The sequence below is a fragment of the Phocoena sinus genome, chromosome 11 (assembly GCF_008692025.1).
Source record: "Phocoena sinus isolate mPhoSin1 chromosome 11, mPhoSin1.pri, whole genome shotgun sequence".
Classification (NCBI taxonomy): domain Eukaryota; kingdom Metazoa; phylum Chordata; class Mammalia; order Artiodactyla; family Phocoenidae; genus Phocoena; species Phocoena sinus.
Window position 1 is genome coordinate 62394599 of NC_045773.1, and position 14179 is coordinate 62408777.

The following is a 14179-nucleotide window of genomic DNA, read 5'->3' on the forward strand; positions in this document are numbered from 1 at the left end:
AATAAAATAAATAAATCATTATTTTCAGACTAGACCGCTGGTAGTGAAGGCTCAGTATTATATCCTATCACCAGTTGAACAACAGAGTTATTTTAGATAAGAAAATATAAATAAGAAAGACCTTAAGACATTTACAAAATCATAATTTTGAAGGGAGTCACATTCCAAAATTTGTTTTGCTTAGAGTTAACTTTGGGTAATAAGTGATGTAGCTGTGAAACTTTAATCCAATATTACAGAAAGAACGTTCTTAAAGAATGTGCTGTGTAAATTGATTTTTCCTTCCCTTTTAATACATAACCAACTCTGAATATTCTTATCTGCCAAATGAAAGCAGAATGGTCTACATATATGTTTTTATAAAGATGAAACCAGAGCAAATTGTCATTTCCAGAAAATGTATATCATAATTCATTGACAGCTACATATTCATTTTTTTCTAAAAGATTTTCAATATATTTTGGACATTTACATAACTACTAACTACGGTGTAAAAATACAAGATCTAGTATCAGAATTTATTACCCATAAGCCAGAAGTGATAAGATGTTCATTAGCTAAGGTCCTGCAAATGTAGGATGGTAGGTGGAGAATGTGGATATAATTAACTCTAGGAAAGACAATATTGAATCTGGGGTCAAAACCGTTTAATATCTGGGTTACCTGACCTCCACATAGTTATTAACCCTGATTCTATTATTTTGTTTGTTTATCTTGAAAAACTAGCACACACAGGAATGTCTGTCCTACTTTCTGACTTCTGCTCAGCTTTTTACTGTGATTCACTACAATATAAAAATCAACATTAAGCTCTTGAAAAGACTTTGAAGGAGAAACCCCCAAACTGTCAAACCCCCACTTCTCCTACAGTATTATCAACGGAGTCCCTAGAAAAGAAAAATCAGTGAGACTTCTTTCTTTTTAGTGGCTATTTCAGGGTCAGACTCTGAGATTTCAGTTCTGCCCCATGTCAGCCAGGTGTAAGGACAAAGAGAAACGTTTGAAAAGAGGCTTAATTCCCCTTGTTGAAAATAAGTGAAGAGATTTCCCTCCCTTGTTCCTAGAGCAGTTTATTTTAGAAAACTTGTCTTTATAAGTACATTTTCCTCTCTTCAAAATGGTGATAAATCCTTGTGAAAACTAGATGGGCATTTTGTCAGCTTTAAGACTCAGGAAAGTCTCAAGGACTTGAGAACCATCTCCTTTGAAGGTAAACATCCGAGGGAGATAGCGGCCTTATCTCCGAGTTTCTCCTAGTTTCTGAGGGAGGGTGGGAGCCTAACTTTAGCTGACACCTGGCTCTAAGATATAAAACTACCTCCTGTCATAAAGATATGAGACGTTTCTTTTTCCTTTGGGTAAAGCCAATGAACTAACACAGATGGCCCCCCCAATTAACAGGTGATTTAGGATGAACTGTGTGTAATAAATGGTACTTGTCAAGTCCTCTTACTTGAGGATAAATTGAATTATTGTTTATCTTGAGAACATATATATAATGGGTTACACCTGCTCGGCTATATGAAGCGTGAGATTCCTTCTCTCTTTTCAGTCTCTTAGTGTTTGTGATAGGCATCACATTCTGGTTTGAATGCTTAGTCAATAATATAAGTGTTTTCTTTCTCTACCACTTTTGTGAAGAGGACTCCTGGGTTGGCAAATATATATATTTTTAAATTTTATTTCCTCAACACAGACTGTGGGCTTACAACACAGGAAGGTCATCTTGATGGGGTCCACTGTTGCTAAATCTGGTTGTCAGAATGTCCTTGCCCACCTGGATGGCTGGGCAAGGTAGCTACTCATTCAGGTATTCATATGAGGTTTCTTTATAAGACAGAATTACCCTGGCCCTCTAGCAAGTTGTCGATCAAAGTATATGAATCTTCTTTTCATCAGCAGTTAAAAATATTCAGATACCAAGTTCTTCCCTATGGTTACAACCTTGAATGTTGCAATCCAAGATTTACCAAAGCTTGATTTTGGTAAATAATATTTATGGGAGATTGCCTGAAGAGAATAGAGTGGGCCCATTCCTCTTGGTAATTTCATTTTTACCCTTAAATCAAACCAGAAAATGAGAGTTGCTTCCATGGACAAATAATTTATTTTACTCTTTTATGTGTTCTAATCTGGAGAATAAAGATAAAGGAATGAGACACCCGTCCCATAAAATTAGAACTCGAGTCATCAATGGAGGTTCTGGTATTCAAAATAAAATGAACATAAAAACTTATATTTTTGTTTTTGTTTTGCAGTTTATATACACTGCAGGAACAAATCAATCCTAGATGGTCACCTTGCCAGCAGAATTGTTATCTTGGGAACCCTTAAGTGTTTACTAAAAATCTGCAAAGAGAAGGAATAAGATAACAGGAGAAGAATTTGCCTAGTATGTGTTCTATGGGCAGGTAGTGAATGATTAGCTCTCCAGCTGTGTTAATAACAAGTGGATATGAAAGGTCAGAACCAAATGCATTTAATCATGTTTTTGAAAATCAATTGACCCTCAGTTAAAAATAAAATAGGCCTAGGACTGAGTGTAGCAGATGATGTGAAGAGTGGCAGGTCGGTTTATATCTCATCCCCTGTATGACTTTCACATTTAAACCTGTAGAGAGAGAAGTGGGTATAGAGACTGGTTGTGGATCCAAGTTGCTGAATTCACCAGATATGATGAATACAATCAGAAATTATGGTTGCTAGTGGAATTTAATTTTTTCTAAGTAACTATAATCAGAAAGCATTTATCTCAGGCAGAGAGTCTGCTTTAAATTAGACGGTGTTATATGTACACCTACTTGGAGATTACTGCATTGGTGTCAACAGTTGTTGGTGGGAATGTAAACTGGTGCAACCACTATAGCAAACAGTATGGAGGGTCCTCAAAAAACTAAAAATAAAGTTACCGTGCAATCCAGAAATCCCATCCCTGGGCATATATCTGGACAAAACTAATTCAAAAAGATACCTGTGCCCCTATGCTCATAGCAGCACTATTCACAATAGCCAAGACATGGAAACAACCTAAATGTCCATCAACAGAGGAATGGATAAAGAAGTAGTGGTATATATATATATATATATATATATATATATATATATATATATACACACACACACACACACACACACACACAATGGAATACTAGTCAGCCATAAAAAAGAATGAAATAATGCCAGTTACAGCAACATGGATGGAACTAGAGATTATTATACTAAGCGAAGTAAGTCAGAAAGAGACAAACACCATATGATATCACTTATATGTGGAATCTAAAATACAACACAAATGAACATCTCTATGACGCAGAAACAGACTCACAGACATAGAGAACAGACTTGTGGTTGCCAAGGGGTTGGGAGAAGGGAAGAAGGATTGGGAGTCTGGGATTAGCAGATGTAAACTATTATACATAGGATGGATGAACAACAAGGTCCTACTGTATAGCACAGGGAATTATATTCAATATCCTGTGATAAACCATAATGGAAAAGAATATGAAAAAGAATATATATATATATATATGTATAGCTGAATCACTTTGCTGTGAAGCAGAAATTAACACATTTTAAATCAACTATACTTCAATAAAATTAAAAAAATAAATGCAAGCACACTCAAAAGAAAAATATATGAAAGTGATCTTCCTTTGAAAATTGATCAACCAGCTGATCACAATGGTTAAGTCCATTGTTTAGGGATCTCTCTTTCTTCTATGAGCATTAATCAGTGGCCAAGTATTTTTTAAAGTGCCAAATAAAATGTTAAATAAAACATTCTTTGGAAGTACTAGCCCTCAGACTCAACTCACACCAAATGCTATGCCTGGTCCCAGCCTAAGTATTTTCCAAACCTGTGTAGAATGTCAAAGGAAACAAAGCATTAGGTTTTACTAACTCAATTACAGTGAATCTCAGCATAGAACAGATATCTTAGAAGTAATCTACCATAGATTAAAGTACAGGTTAAACTTTTATGACATTAGAAAGGAAGAATTTGTGACCCAAATTTTTATTAATTCAAAGCATTCTCTGAAACACCATTTCTTATGATCCTCCTGCTTTTACTTTCAAATTTGTGTTTCCAAGGTTCCAAATGATTGACTTTTCTAGACTGCCAATGAAGGAGCTAGAATTTGAGGATCTCAATTCCTGTTGTACAGGTAAATCACCGGTGGAGATTTTAAACCAGCATTTGCCCACCTCCAGAGATTCTTTTTTTTTTTTTTTGAGCTTAACAATTTACTTTGATTTTGACTTTTAAAAAATACTTTTAAGCATTGCTTTAAAAAAAACAAAACAAAAAAACACGTGATTTTAAGAGCACCAGAGCAATAATGAGATTTTTTTTTCCATTTCAATTTCTCTGATTTCTAAAGAGAATCTAAAACTTATCAAGGGACCAGTGGAGACATTTTTTTTTTTTTGGATTGATAGTTTTTTGTTTTATTGGAGTACAGTTGCTTTACAGTATTGTGTTAGTTTATACTGTACAGCAAAGTGAATCAGCTATATGTATACATATATCCCCTCTTTTTTGGATTTCCTTCTCACTTAGGTCACCACAGAGCACTGAGTAGAGTTCCCTGAGCTATACAGTAGGTTCTCATTAGGTATCTATTTTATACATAGTATTAATAGTGTATATACGTCAATCCCAATCTCCCAGTTCATTCCAGCACCCCCTTCCCCTTGGTATCTATACATTTGTTCTCTATGTCTGTGTCTCTATTTCTGCTTTGTAAATAAGATTGTCTATACCATTTTTTTCAGATTCCACATATATGCATTAATATATGATATTTGTTTTTCTTTCTGACTTACTTCACTCTGTATGACAGTCTCTAGGTCTATCCATATCTCTACAAATGATCCAATTTTGTTCCTTTTTATGACTGAGTAATATTCCATTGTATATATGTGTCACATCTTCTTTATCCATTCCTCTGTTGATGGACATTTAGGTTGCTTCCATGTCCTGGCTATTGTAAATAGTGCTGCAATGAACATTGGGGTGCATGTGTCTTTTTGAATTAAGGTTTTCTATGGGTATATGCCCAGTAGTGGGATTGCTGAGTCATATGGTAGTTCTATTTTAAGTGTTTTGATTTCATTTTCCTAGAGTGGAACCCTGTTCTTGGGGCTTTTAAAAAGTCCCAGGAGATACTAATGTTGAGCCAGAGCTGAGAACCACTGACCTAGATGAGAAGTCAAATTGATATTTTGAGTTAGTCATCTTTAAATGGATTTCATAAATCACAGGACTTGTAAAAATGATGATCATATTAAATCAGATAAATCTGAGGTCTCTGCTTTTAAATGAATTACTGATCTATTTGAAAAACTAGTGTCTACAAATAGCAGGATCAAATGCAAGAAACAGGAGTCTGCCAGTAAGAAAGGGAGACTGCTGTCTTTAGGAAATGAGAGAAAACCAAGAGGGAAATTCTCAGATCTGATCAAGGTTCTTCCATGAGTGTTTATTTGCACTGGATTTGTAACTAGCTTTACTCCCTAGTTCATATGGTCATAAGACGAGAATTGCTTTATAAAAACAGGTAGTTTTCTTATTTTGTGGGTAAATACATATCAAAAAGAGGGTTTGGGAAAAATACATGGGTAAATATTACAGTCTGATCACATATCATAAGGAATTGTAAAAAGTTGTTAAATTGCTCCCAAATGTGCCAGTATAACTAAGAAGTAAAACCCAGCATACTAGGTGGATAAAATGGTAGTTTAATTATTTATGTTTCTTTTATTTTTTTTTTAGTTTGATATATATTTATTTATTTTTATTGAAGTATAGGAATTACAATGTTGTGTTATTTTCAGGTGTATAGCAAAGTGATTCAGTTTTATATATATATATATATATATATATATATATATATATATATATATATTCCTTTTCAGATTCTTTTCCATTAGAGGTTATTACAAGATATTGAATATAGTTCCCTGTGCTATACAGTAGGACCTTGTTGTTTATCTATTTTACACATAGTAGTGTGTATCTGTTAATCCCAAACTCCCAATTTATCCCCCCTCTTTCCCCTTTGGTAACCTTGCTGGTTTTCTATACCTATGAGACTATCTCTGTTTTGCAAATAAGTTCATTTGTGTCAAATTTTAGATTCCACATATAAGTGATATCATATGATATTTGACTTTCTCTGTATGACTTACTTCACTCAGTATGACAATCTCTAGGTCCATCCATGTTGCTGCAAATGGCATTATTTTGTTCTTTTTTATGGCTGAGTAATATTCCATTTTGTGTGTGTACATTTGTTTTAAGTTACTAAGAGTAACTCACTGTCTCTCACAATTGTTAAACTTCAAACTGTAGGGGTTTTTATGGTATTGCTTTATATATTCTAAACATGAAAGTTGAAATCATTTTTTCACAATCTTATCCACTAGCTTAATGCTAAGTTTTATCTCTAGGATTGTGATAACTGGTGCCCCAAAAGTGTAAATACTACATCTACTCTGTTCTTTTCAGCAATGGAGTCTTTCAGATTACATAAGATTCTGTTAATTCAGCATTTGTTATCTGAACCAGATGCTTTTGTTATTTAAACAACCAACTGACTTTCTGTTATTGTGTAGAAACATTCTTATTTCTATCTGTAGTCTCTGTAAGCTTGAGCCAAAATTATGACGTTTGAAAGAGAACATTTGATTATTTTTTTAACATTCATTGAAAATGTACAAAATTTATTCAAACTTTCTCCTTTTTTTGGAACTACATATTTGTCCAATTGTTTTACTATTACACAATTTGCCACCATCACAGTGAAAGAGCTGGCACATTTGACAGAGTTAATCTCCTTAATATATAAAGGGAGTTTACAACTCAATAATAAAAATATTACTAGACCAGTAGATAAATGCTTAACATGATGCAAAAGCAAAATAGACAAGAATAACAGAAAAAGACAGAACTTTTAAATGCAAATAAAAATGAAAGATAATTTCCCCTTTTAAACTGAAAATATTTTAAAGCATGATTTTAAAGGGGAAAAAGATTTAAATAGTATAGATAGAGATTTAGATAAAGATAGCTAGATAGAGGAAAGTAGATTGTTTAAGAGCATAGGCCCCAGGCAGTCATATCTGGATCCCATTCCTGACTGTACAGACACTTGTCAGCTAACTGACTTTAGGCAATAAATGGATTTCTCTTGGCCCCAGTTTCCTCATCTGTAAAATGGGAACAATAATACTTAACTTACAATGTTTTGTGAAGATTAAGTAAAATAATGCATCTAAAGTGCATAACATGGTAACATATAATAAACTCTCAATAAATTGGCAATTATAATAATTCTCAATGCAGACAGATATATAGTACACAGAAACAGGTATTATAACAAGTTTCTGGGAAGGTGAATTACTACAGTTGTTCAGCAATGCAACTTGGCTACATGTATCAGCAGTTTCCCATATGTCCATACTCATTACACCAATAATCCTGATTTTTAAAAAAAAATCAGAGATATGGTCAAGGATACAAATTCACCCCTATTCATAACATGCCTTTATATTTTAATGACTAAAGTATAGCAGAGAGACACATCGGTCCTGTATGATACGTTTCAAAATTTACAGAAATAGGGATGTCACTTTATGAAATACGCCCTAAATTGTGGAAAATATGCTTGGAAAAATATTCAGATTCCATTTAGAACCTTATTTGGAATTGTATTATTCTTATTGCTCTTTTGTATTATTACTATTTTTTTCTAAACTTAGAGGCTACAAAACTGAGCAGGCCTCATTTGTGAGGGTATCTGGAATGAATGAATGAGCTCACTTTTTACCATCTTAAAGATAAGTCCTTTAAAAAGCGTTCTTTTTTCCATATTTACCACTTTGTCTGAAGGGATATAGAAAAAGAAAACATTGTTCAGTTATTCTTGCTCTTAACGCAAAATTTAAATTTTTTTACAAAACTTTTTCGTGTCTCTTTGGCATAACATTTATAAAAATAAAAAGGTTTTTTGCATTTATTTTTATATGTTAGCTCAAAATGTGAAAGTGGTTAAACATTGCATGAAATTCAGAGGTATATTTGAGATGGCACACTCTGGTCTGTATGCTACCCGCCATATGCAAAATTCACTTGGGGGATGGGAAACTGAGCTACCACGAGGTCCTGAGACCTCTGACTCAGAAGACACATATAAGTATTATTGGATATCCATTGACCCTCTAGAAAAAGAAGACAACAGTGGTTTCACATATGAATCCAAAGAGAAAATCACGAAGACAGAGGGGATAGAAGTTAGTTTGTGACCAAGGTGCTACACACATGGGGACCTCTAGTACAACTTCCACATTGAGAAGCAGCAAGAATTTACTCATGTGACTATCAGAGTAGGCCAGTTCATTCTTTCTTTTTTTAAAAAACAACTGATTTTATTAATATTTAAAAAAAATAAGATTGTCTTATTTCTACAATCTAATATCACATGGAAACAGATAACCAGATCTCCAATTGTATCTTCCATTTACCTCTTCGGAATCAAGAGTTTCGTGTTCCGGAATAGCCATCATTGGATGACTCAACTTCACAGAAAAGACGCCCAGGAAGTGAACAGGGATAGAAGTAAGGAGAGATAAATGTTTAAATTTCATTTAAGTTGACAGTTAAATGATGATGTAAGTATATTATTGCTGATCATATTCTACCAAAGTAAACATTAAGATTTGATTGTTACTAAAAACAAAGGAAGATATTCTTAGCATAGAAAAAAAATTTGGCAGGTGGTGAATCCTTGGAGCCTAAGACCACATCTTATTTATCTCTGTGTCCCACATAAACTCTAACAGTGTTTGGCACACAGCATAGACAGTTATTAAATGTTTATTGAATGAATGAATTGTTAAAACACACTGGCAGTTATCAGAGAGAGGAAACAAAGTTAAATTTATGTTGCCACTCTCACAATAGCTCTCAAATCGAAAAGCTCCAAAGCAAAAGAGACAAATCACGCTTAGACCTGCAATGCAGATGCATCTGTAGTGAACGCTTAAGTGAAATGTAAAACATTGTGCATTGTTGCAAACATTAAGAATCTCAAAACACAAGGACTTCATAAACATTGTAACCTTACCAGATAACACTATTATCATGCAGTTTATGACACAGTGACACTTTAACAGAGGGAGGTTCTTTTGTTTATATAGGATTTTTTATTATTGCATGGGTCTTCTGAGCATTATACATACACTTAAACCTATTCAGACAGAAGAAAAGTCATAGATATTCAAGCAAAAGAGACAGAATGAGGGACACAGACAAGGAGAAAACAATCATTTATAATAAATCTGCTTACCCCCTTTATTTTTTAACCATCTCTCCTCACTCCAACATTAGAGTAACCATAATACCTGATTTTACTGGAGCATCCCCAGTTTCTACAACTATCTTGGGCAAATCCGGGCTGTGGAAATAATTGGCCCCCTTTTACTCTCAACCTGGTCCGGATTTGATCAATAAATCATCGGATCAGTGATCTGCCAATTCAGGGGGTCCCAGCGATGCACTCTTGGCCCTAGGAGGACATCACCAGAGGCTGCTGGGGAGGCCAAGGAGGTCCCATCTCACTTTCCCTCTGTTCTAGCTGATTTTCAAGAAACGAGCCTGCTTTTATTTAAAGCTAGAGCTTCATTAAATTCCAACCATTAAACTCTGTCCCAACGATGAAATTCTTGGAGTGTCATAACATCAGGGATCCCAGCTTCCTGAGACCATTACTTTAAATAGAAGCATGATCTGTCCCTAAGCCAGCTAGAGATTCAAATAGTTTTCCAAAAATCAGCTGAAAGCACCTACTTTCTCCTGTTCATCAGGGTCCCCTGAGATTGTAAACCTGGCTTAGGATCAGATGCTATGTACCCCTTCAAACTTCAGACCAAGACAATTGGTCCTAGAGACAGCAAAATCTTTAGCGTACCTAGGCTAAATGGTATGATAATTCTATGAATCATTGAAGTCTGTACCATGGCAAATCCCCATTCTCCTAGTCTCCTAAGATAGAGTAGAATAAACATCGTAAAATTTGAAAATGTTGTTGCCCCAATAAAATATTCAATGGAGATTGGAAAAGCAATTGAGTAATTATGTGGTATCTATTTTACATTCTATCCCATCTTTCCAATATAGGTATTCATTCATTTAAATCCATTTTATTTTAATCATCAGTTTCAAAAACTATGTATTAACTATGCTAACCAACAAAAGAGAACAGCGAATGACTGATCCTAATTAATTGTTAATCCCCAAATCATTTATATTTGGCTTTGGAATGCTTTCCTCTATTTATGATCTTGGGTCCCAATAGGTTTGCTTTCTTATTATCTTCAAGGTGACCAAAAACATTACATAAAATGTGATACTGTTAATGGAGTTAGTCATAGTAATTTATTGTGTACTCACATGATAAATTCTTTATATATATTTGTTTATTTAGTGCTGACAGCAACCTAGTGAGGTGAGCGCTAATTTTATCCTGATTCACAGATGAGGAAACAAAAGCACCAAGAGGCAGGATAACTTCTTCAAGGTCCAGAGCTAGTGGCAGAGTCATGATTGGAATCCAGAGTGACAGCCTCTGGAGACCGTTCTTTCAAAGCAGTAAGAAGTGGTAACATGCCACTGGGAAGAAGCTCAGGAGACAGGAGCGGGGAGACAGAGGGAGGGAGTGGTGTGTGTGCCATTTTGCAAAAGGGAAAGCCATGTGTAAGAGTGTCAGAGTCAGATGCAGTTTGGAGTGGTTGGTGTAGCTGGTGTCTCTGTTCAGGAGACACAGACAATGAAGTTCGTATGTCAGATGAGGAGTCTGGGATTCATTCTCTAGGCAGTGAGAAACCACTGAATCTCCAAGCAAGAAGGGGACACATGTGATCAGATTTTCATGTCAAATAATGTCACCCTGGCTGATGTGCAGAATATAGATGGGGGAGGGGGGTTGGAAACTATGTAAGTAATCAGAGAGACAGAATAAAGAAGAAAGTCTAAATGAAAGAGTTGCCTTAGAGAATAGAATAAATTCAAGATTTCCTGGGTGACTCTAGGCCCCCCTACTCTCTAGTGTGAGTGAAGGAGCATCAGGCAGACACATTGATATTTTGTTGATTAGGGAAGAAAAACTACAAAATGTTCCAGAGGAATACTGTTGAAGTTGGTATGTGTGCAGAATGCAGAGGTTTTGTAAAACATGAGGTCTGGAGATGTCATATGGGGAGAACAAATATGGCAGGAATATCTTCTCACAGTCAGAATGAGAATGATGACACTAAAACATTGAAATAAATTCCATATAGGTGGACGGCTTGTTATCCAGAGTCAGTAGATACAGGAAGACAGAGAGAGTCCTCCAAGCCTGTTTACTTGGTGGTGAGTGTTCTAGAGGACAAATTACTATTTTGTCTCAAAAAAAAAAAAAACCTGAAAAGTTACAAATTTTATCATCAGACCATTATTCAACATAGATGGATCGATGAAATGGAAAGCTTGAGTGAAATGAGACAAAACATCCTTTCATCCTGGATGGAAACTCCAGTCCCAGATATCGTATAGCATTCATCAGAAAACTCCAGTCCCAGATATTGTATAACATCATCAGACCTTTGCTCACTCACCACTGCGGGCTAATCAACAAGCCGTATTTGAATGAAATCTTCGGTTGAGTTTTATTACATTCTTTATCACAGCTGCCACCACACAAATATAAAGCCTTGTGGAGTGTTTGTTATCTGTGTGGGGCCTTCTCATAAATGTCACTGCATCTCCAGAGCTAACTTCTCTGACAAAGACAGATAAAATTACCTCCAACCAACTGGAGAGAACCCTACAACTAGAAAAGAAGAAAATATGCCGAATGTGGTCAAATCAATTAAGTCTTAATCTACCCGAGGAATGGCATGCAGAGCTGTAACTTTGCGAAAGAGCTCTCCCGCCTGTGCAAAGATGAAGTAGATTTTCTTGCCTTCCAAAAATGATGAAGTGTTACAAGAAACGTTCCCATTTTTAAATCACTGAGGGTGCTACACCTGCTATTCAGAATTCACTCCTCGGGATTGCTTTTTGGCTGAACCACATCCTCTTGTAAACCTCCTTTGCTCCATTTGTCTTCAGGAAGCTGTCCCCCCTACTCTGTCTTCCACTGAGATTTGTGAACCACTCAAGCTAGAGTGTAACCTTCTTAAGAACATCTCTCAGAAATAGACATGACAATTATTGCAGTGATACCTACATAAAGCACTGTGTTTCCTGAGTACACTGTTGTCATCGTGAGACTGTGAGCCACTGCACGTCACATACATTCTATGCTATTCACTTTTAGGTCGATTGTACCTGGCAAAGAGACCACTCAGCACAGGAGACACGGAATGTGTATTGAATAAATAAATTAATAATGAAAGAGAGAAGGAATGAAATAGAGAAAAGAGAAATCTGCATTAGTGAAGACTTAGAATTGTTTACTGCATTCCCCAAAGTCTCTTCATTGATAAGAAATTTTGCAAACTAGAGACGTTTCAACCAGCACTATGGCACGTGTGCACTCTGCTTAAGTCTTTCATGACTCTTCTGCTTAAAGTCAGACAGAGGAAGACAAATATCATATGATATCCCTTATATGTGGAATCTAAAAAAGTGATATAAATGAACTTATATACGAAACAGAAACAGACCCACAGACATGGAAAACAAACTTATGGTTACCAAAAAGGAAAGAGGGGAGGATAAATTGGGAATTTGGGATTAACAGATACACACTACTCTATATAAAATAGATAAACAACAAGGGCCTACTGTATAGCACAGGGAACTATATTCAATATCTTTTAATAGCCTGTAATGGAAAAGAATCTGAAAAAGAATATATATATATATATATGTGTGTATGTGTGTGTGTGTTTGTGTGTGTGTGTGTGTATGTATAACTGAATCACTTTGCTGCACACCTGAAACTAACACATTATATATTAATTATACTTTAATTTTAAAAAAAGAAAAAATAATAAATAAAAAGAACTGAATTTAGTTGTCAGTGCTTGAGTCCACAGATTCTACTTGCAGGTTTGTGTCTCTTTCTCTTGAACTGCTCAAGGGTCCTGCAACCCTAGGCCTGCAATCGTCTTGATATGCACATGGCTGTCCCTGTTAGATGAAGCTAATCTCCACATCAACACAGTGCCCACCACTCCCAGTGAGGGAGGTCAAGGGTCAGAAGTCACCTATGATCATGCTTATACATAAATGTCTGGTTTACTTCACTCACCTAGGGGATCTGCCTGGCCAAACAAAACACTTGAGTTTTTAATCTCTGATTTACAACACATCCCAGCCCATAGGAAGCACCTGGAGAGTCTTGTAAATTTCAGATTATGACGCACCTGGTCTGGGGAGGGTCCTGAGCGTCTGCATTTCTAATGGGTCTCAGCTGAGACCAACAATACCATAAGTTGAGGAGCGAGACCACAGCCAAGATTTTTGTATGAACTGATGGAATTGATGTTTTTCAAATATTTATCTATTCACAACTGAAATTAGCTGTATTCAGAATGTCCTTGTCAGTTAAGTTACACTGTGCTTGTGTAATTAAATACTTTACCACAGCACTTTTTTATTGAGTACGTGCTCATGTACCAGACACTTTACTGGATGTTAGAGATATGACAGCAAGTGAACAGGCATCCTCCCTGTTCTTGGAGACCACAGTGCAGTGGGAGAGGAAGATATTAACTATATAATCAGGAATATACAGAAACAAACATAATATAATGTGTTCTGAAGGGCAAGTTCAGAGTGCTAGGAGGGTTCATCACAGATAAATCAGACCTGGTCTAGAAATAGGAAGGAATCTCTTCCCAAGAGGCTGAAATCTACAGGATAATTCTCATCATAAAGATGAGAGACACAGTTCATGTGGTGTAAGTAGCTGAAAAGAAGTTACTCACCGTTGGGTTGATGGGAAAATAAGGAGAAAATTCAGAATGAATGGACCAAACGAGTGAGAAAATCAGAAACCCAGGCTAGAGAATTACTGTGCAGGGATTTTGCCTGCATCAGCTCCACTTCGGAAGTCAAGGATTAAGCCCTTGAAAATACTCATTAAATGAATCAAGGCTGTTTAATATGAGTCCGTCTCATTGCCCA

The 14179-nt window shown here is 35.7% G+C and overlaps 1 protein-coding gene across 1 annotated transcript in view; it reads right to left on the reverse strand.

The window, feature by feature from the left end:
- Positions 1-8110: 8110 nt before the first annotated feature.
- Positions 8111-14179, reverse strand: part of MLIP (muscular LMNA interacting protein) — a 164826-nt gene continuing 158757 nt past the window's right edge. The window contains exons 13-14 of the mRNA XM_032648901.1: positions 8527-8580; positions 8111-8176 (exon numbers count right to left, since the gene is read on the reverse strand). Of these exons, the coding sequence (XP_032504792.1) occupies positions 8111-8176; positions 8527-8580 (120 nt within the window). The remainder of the gene's footprint in view (positions 8177-8526; positions 8581-14179) is intronic.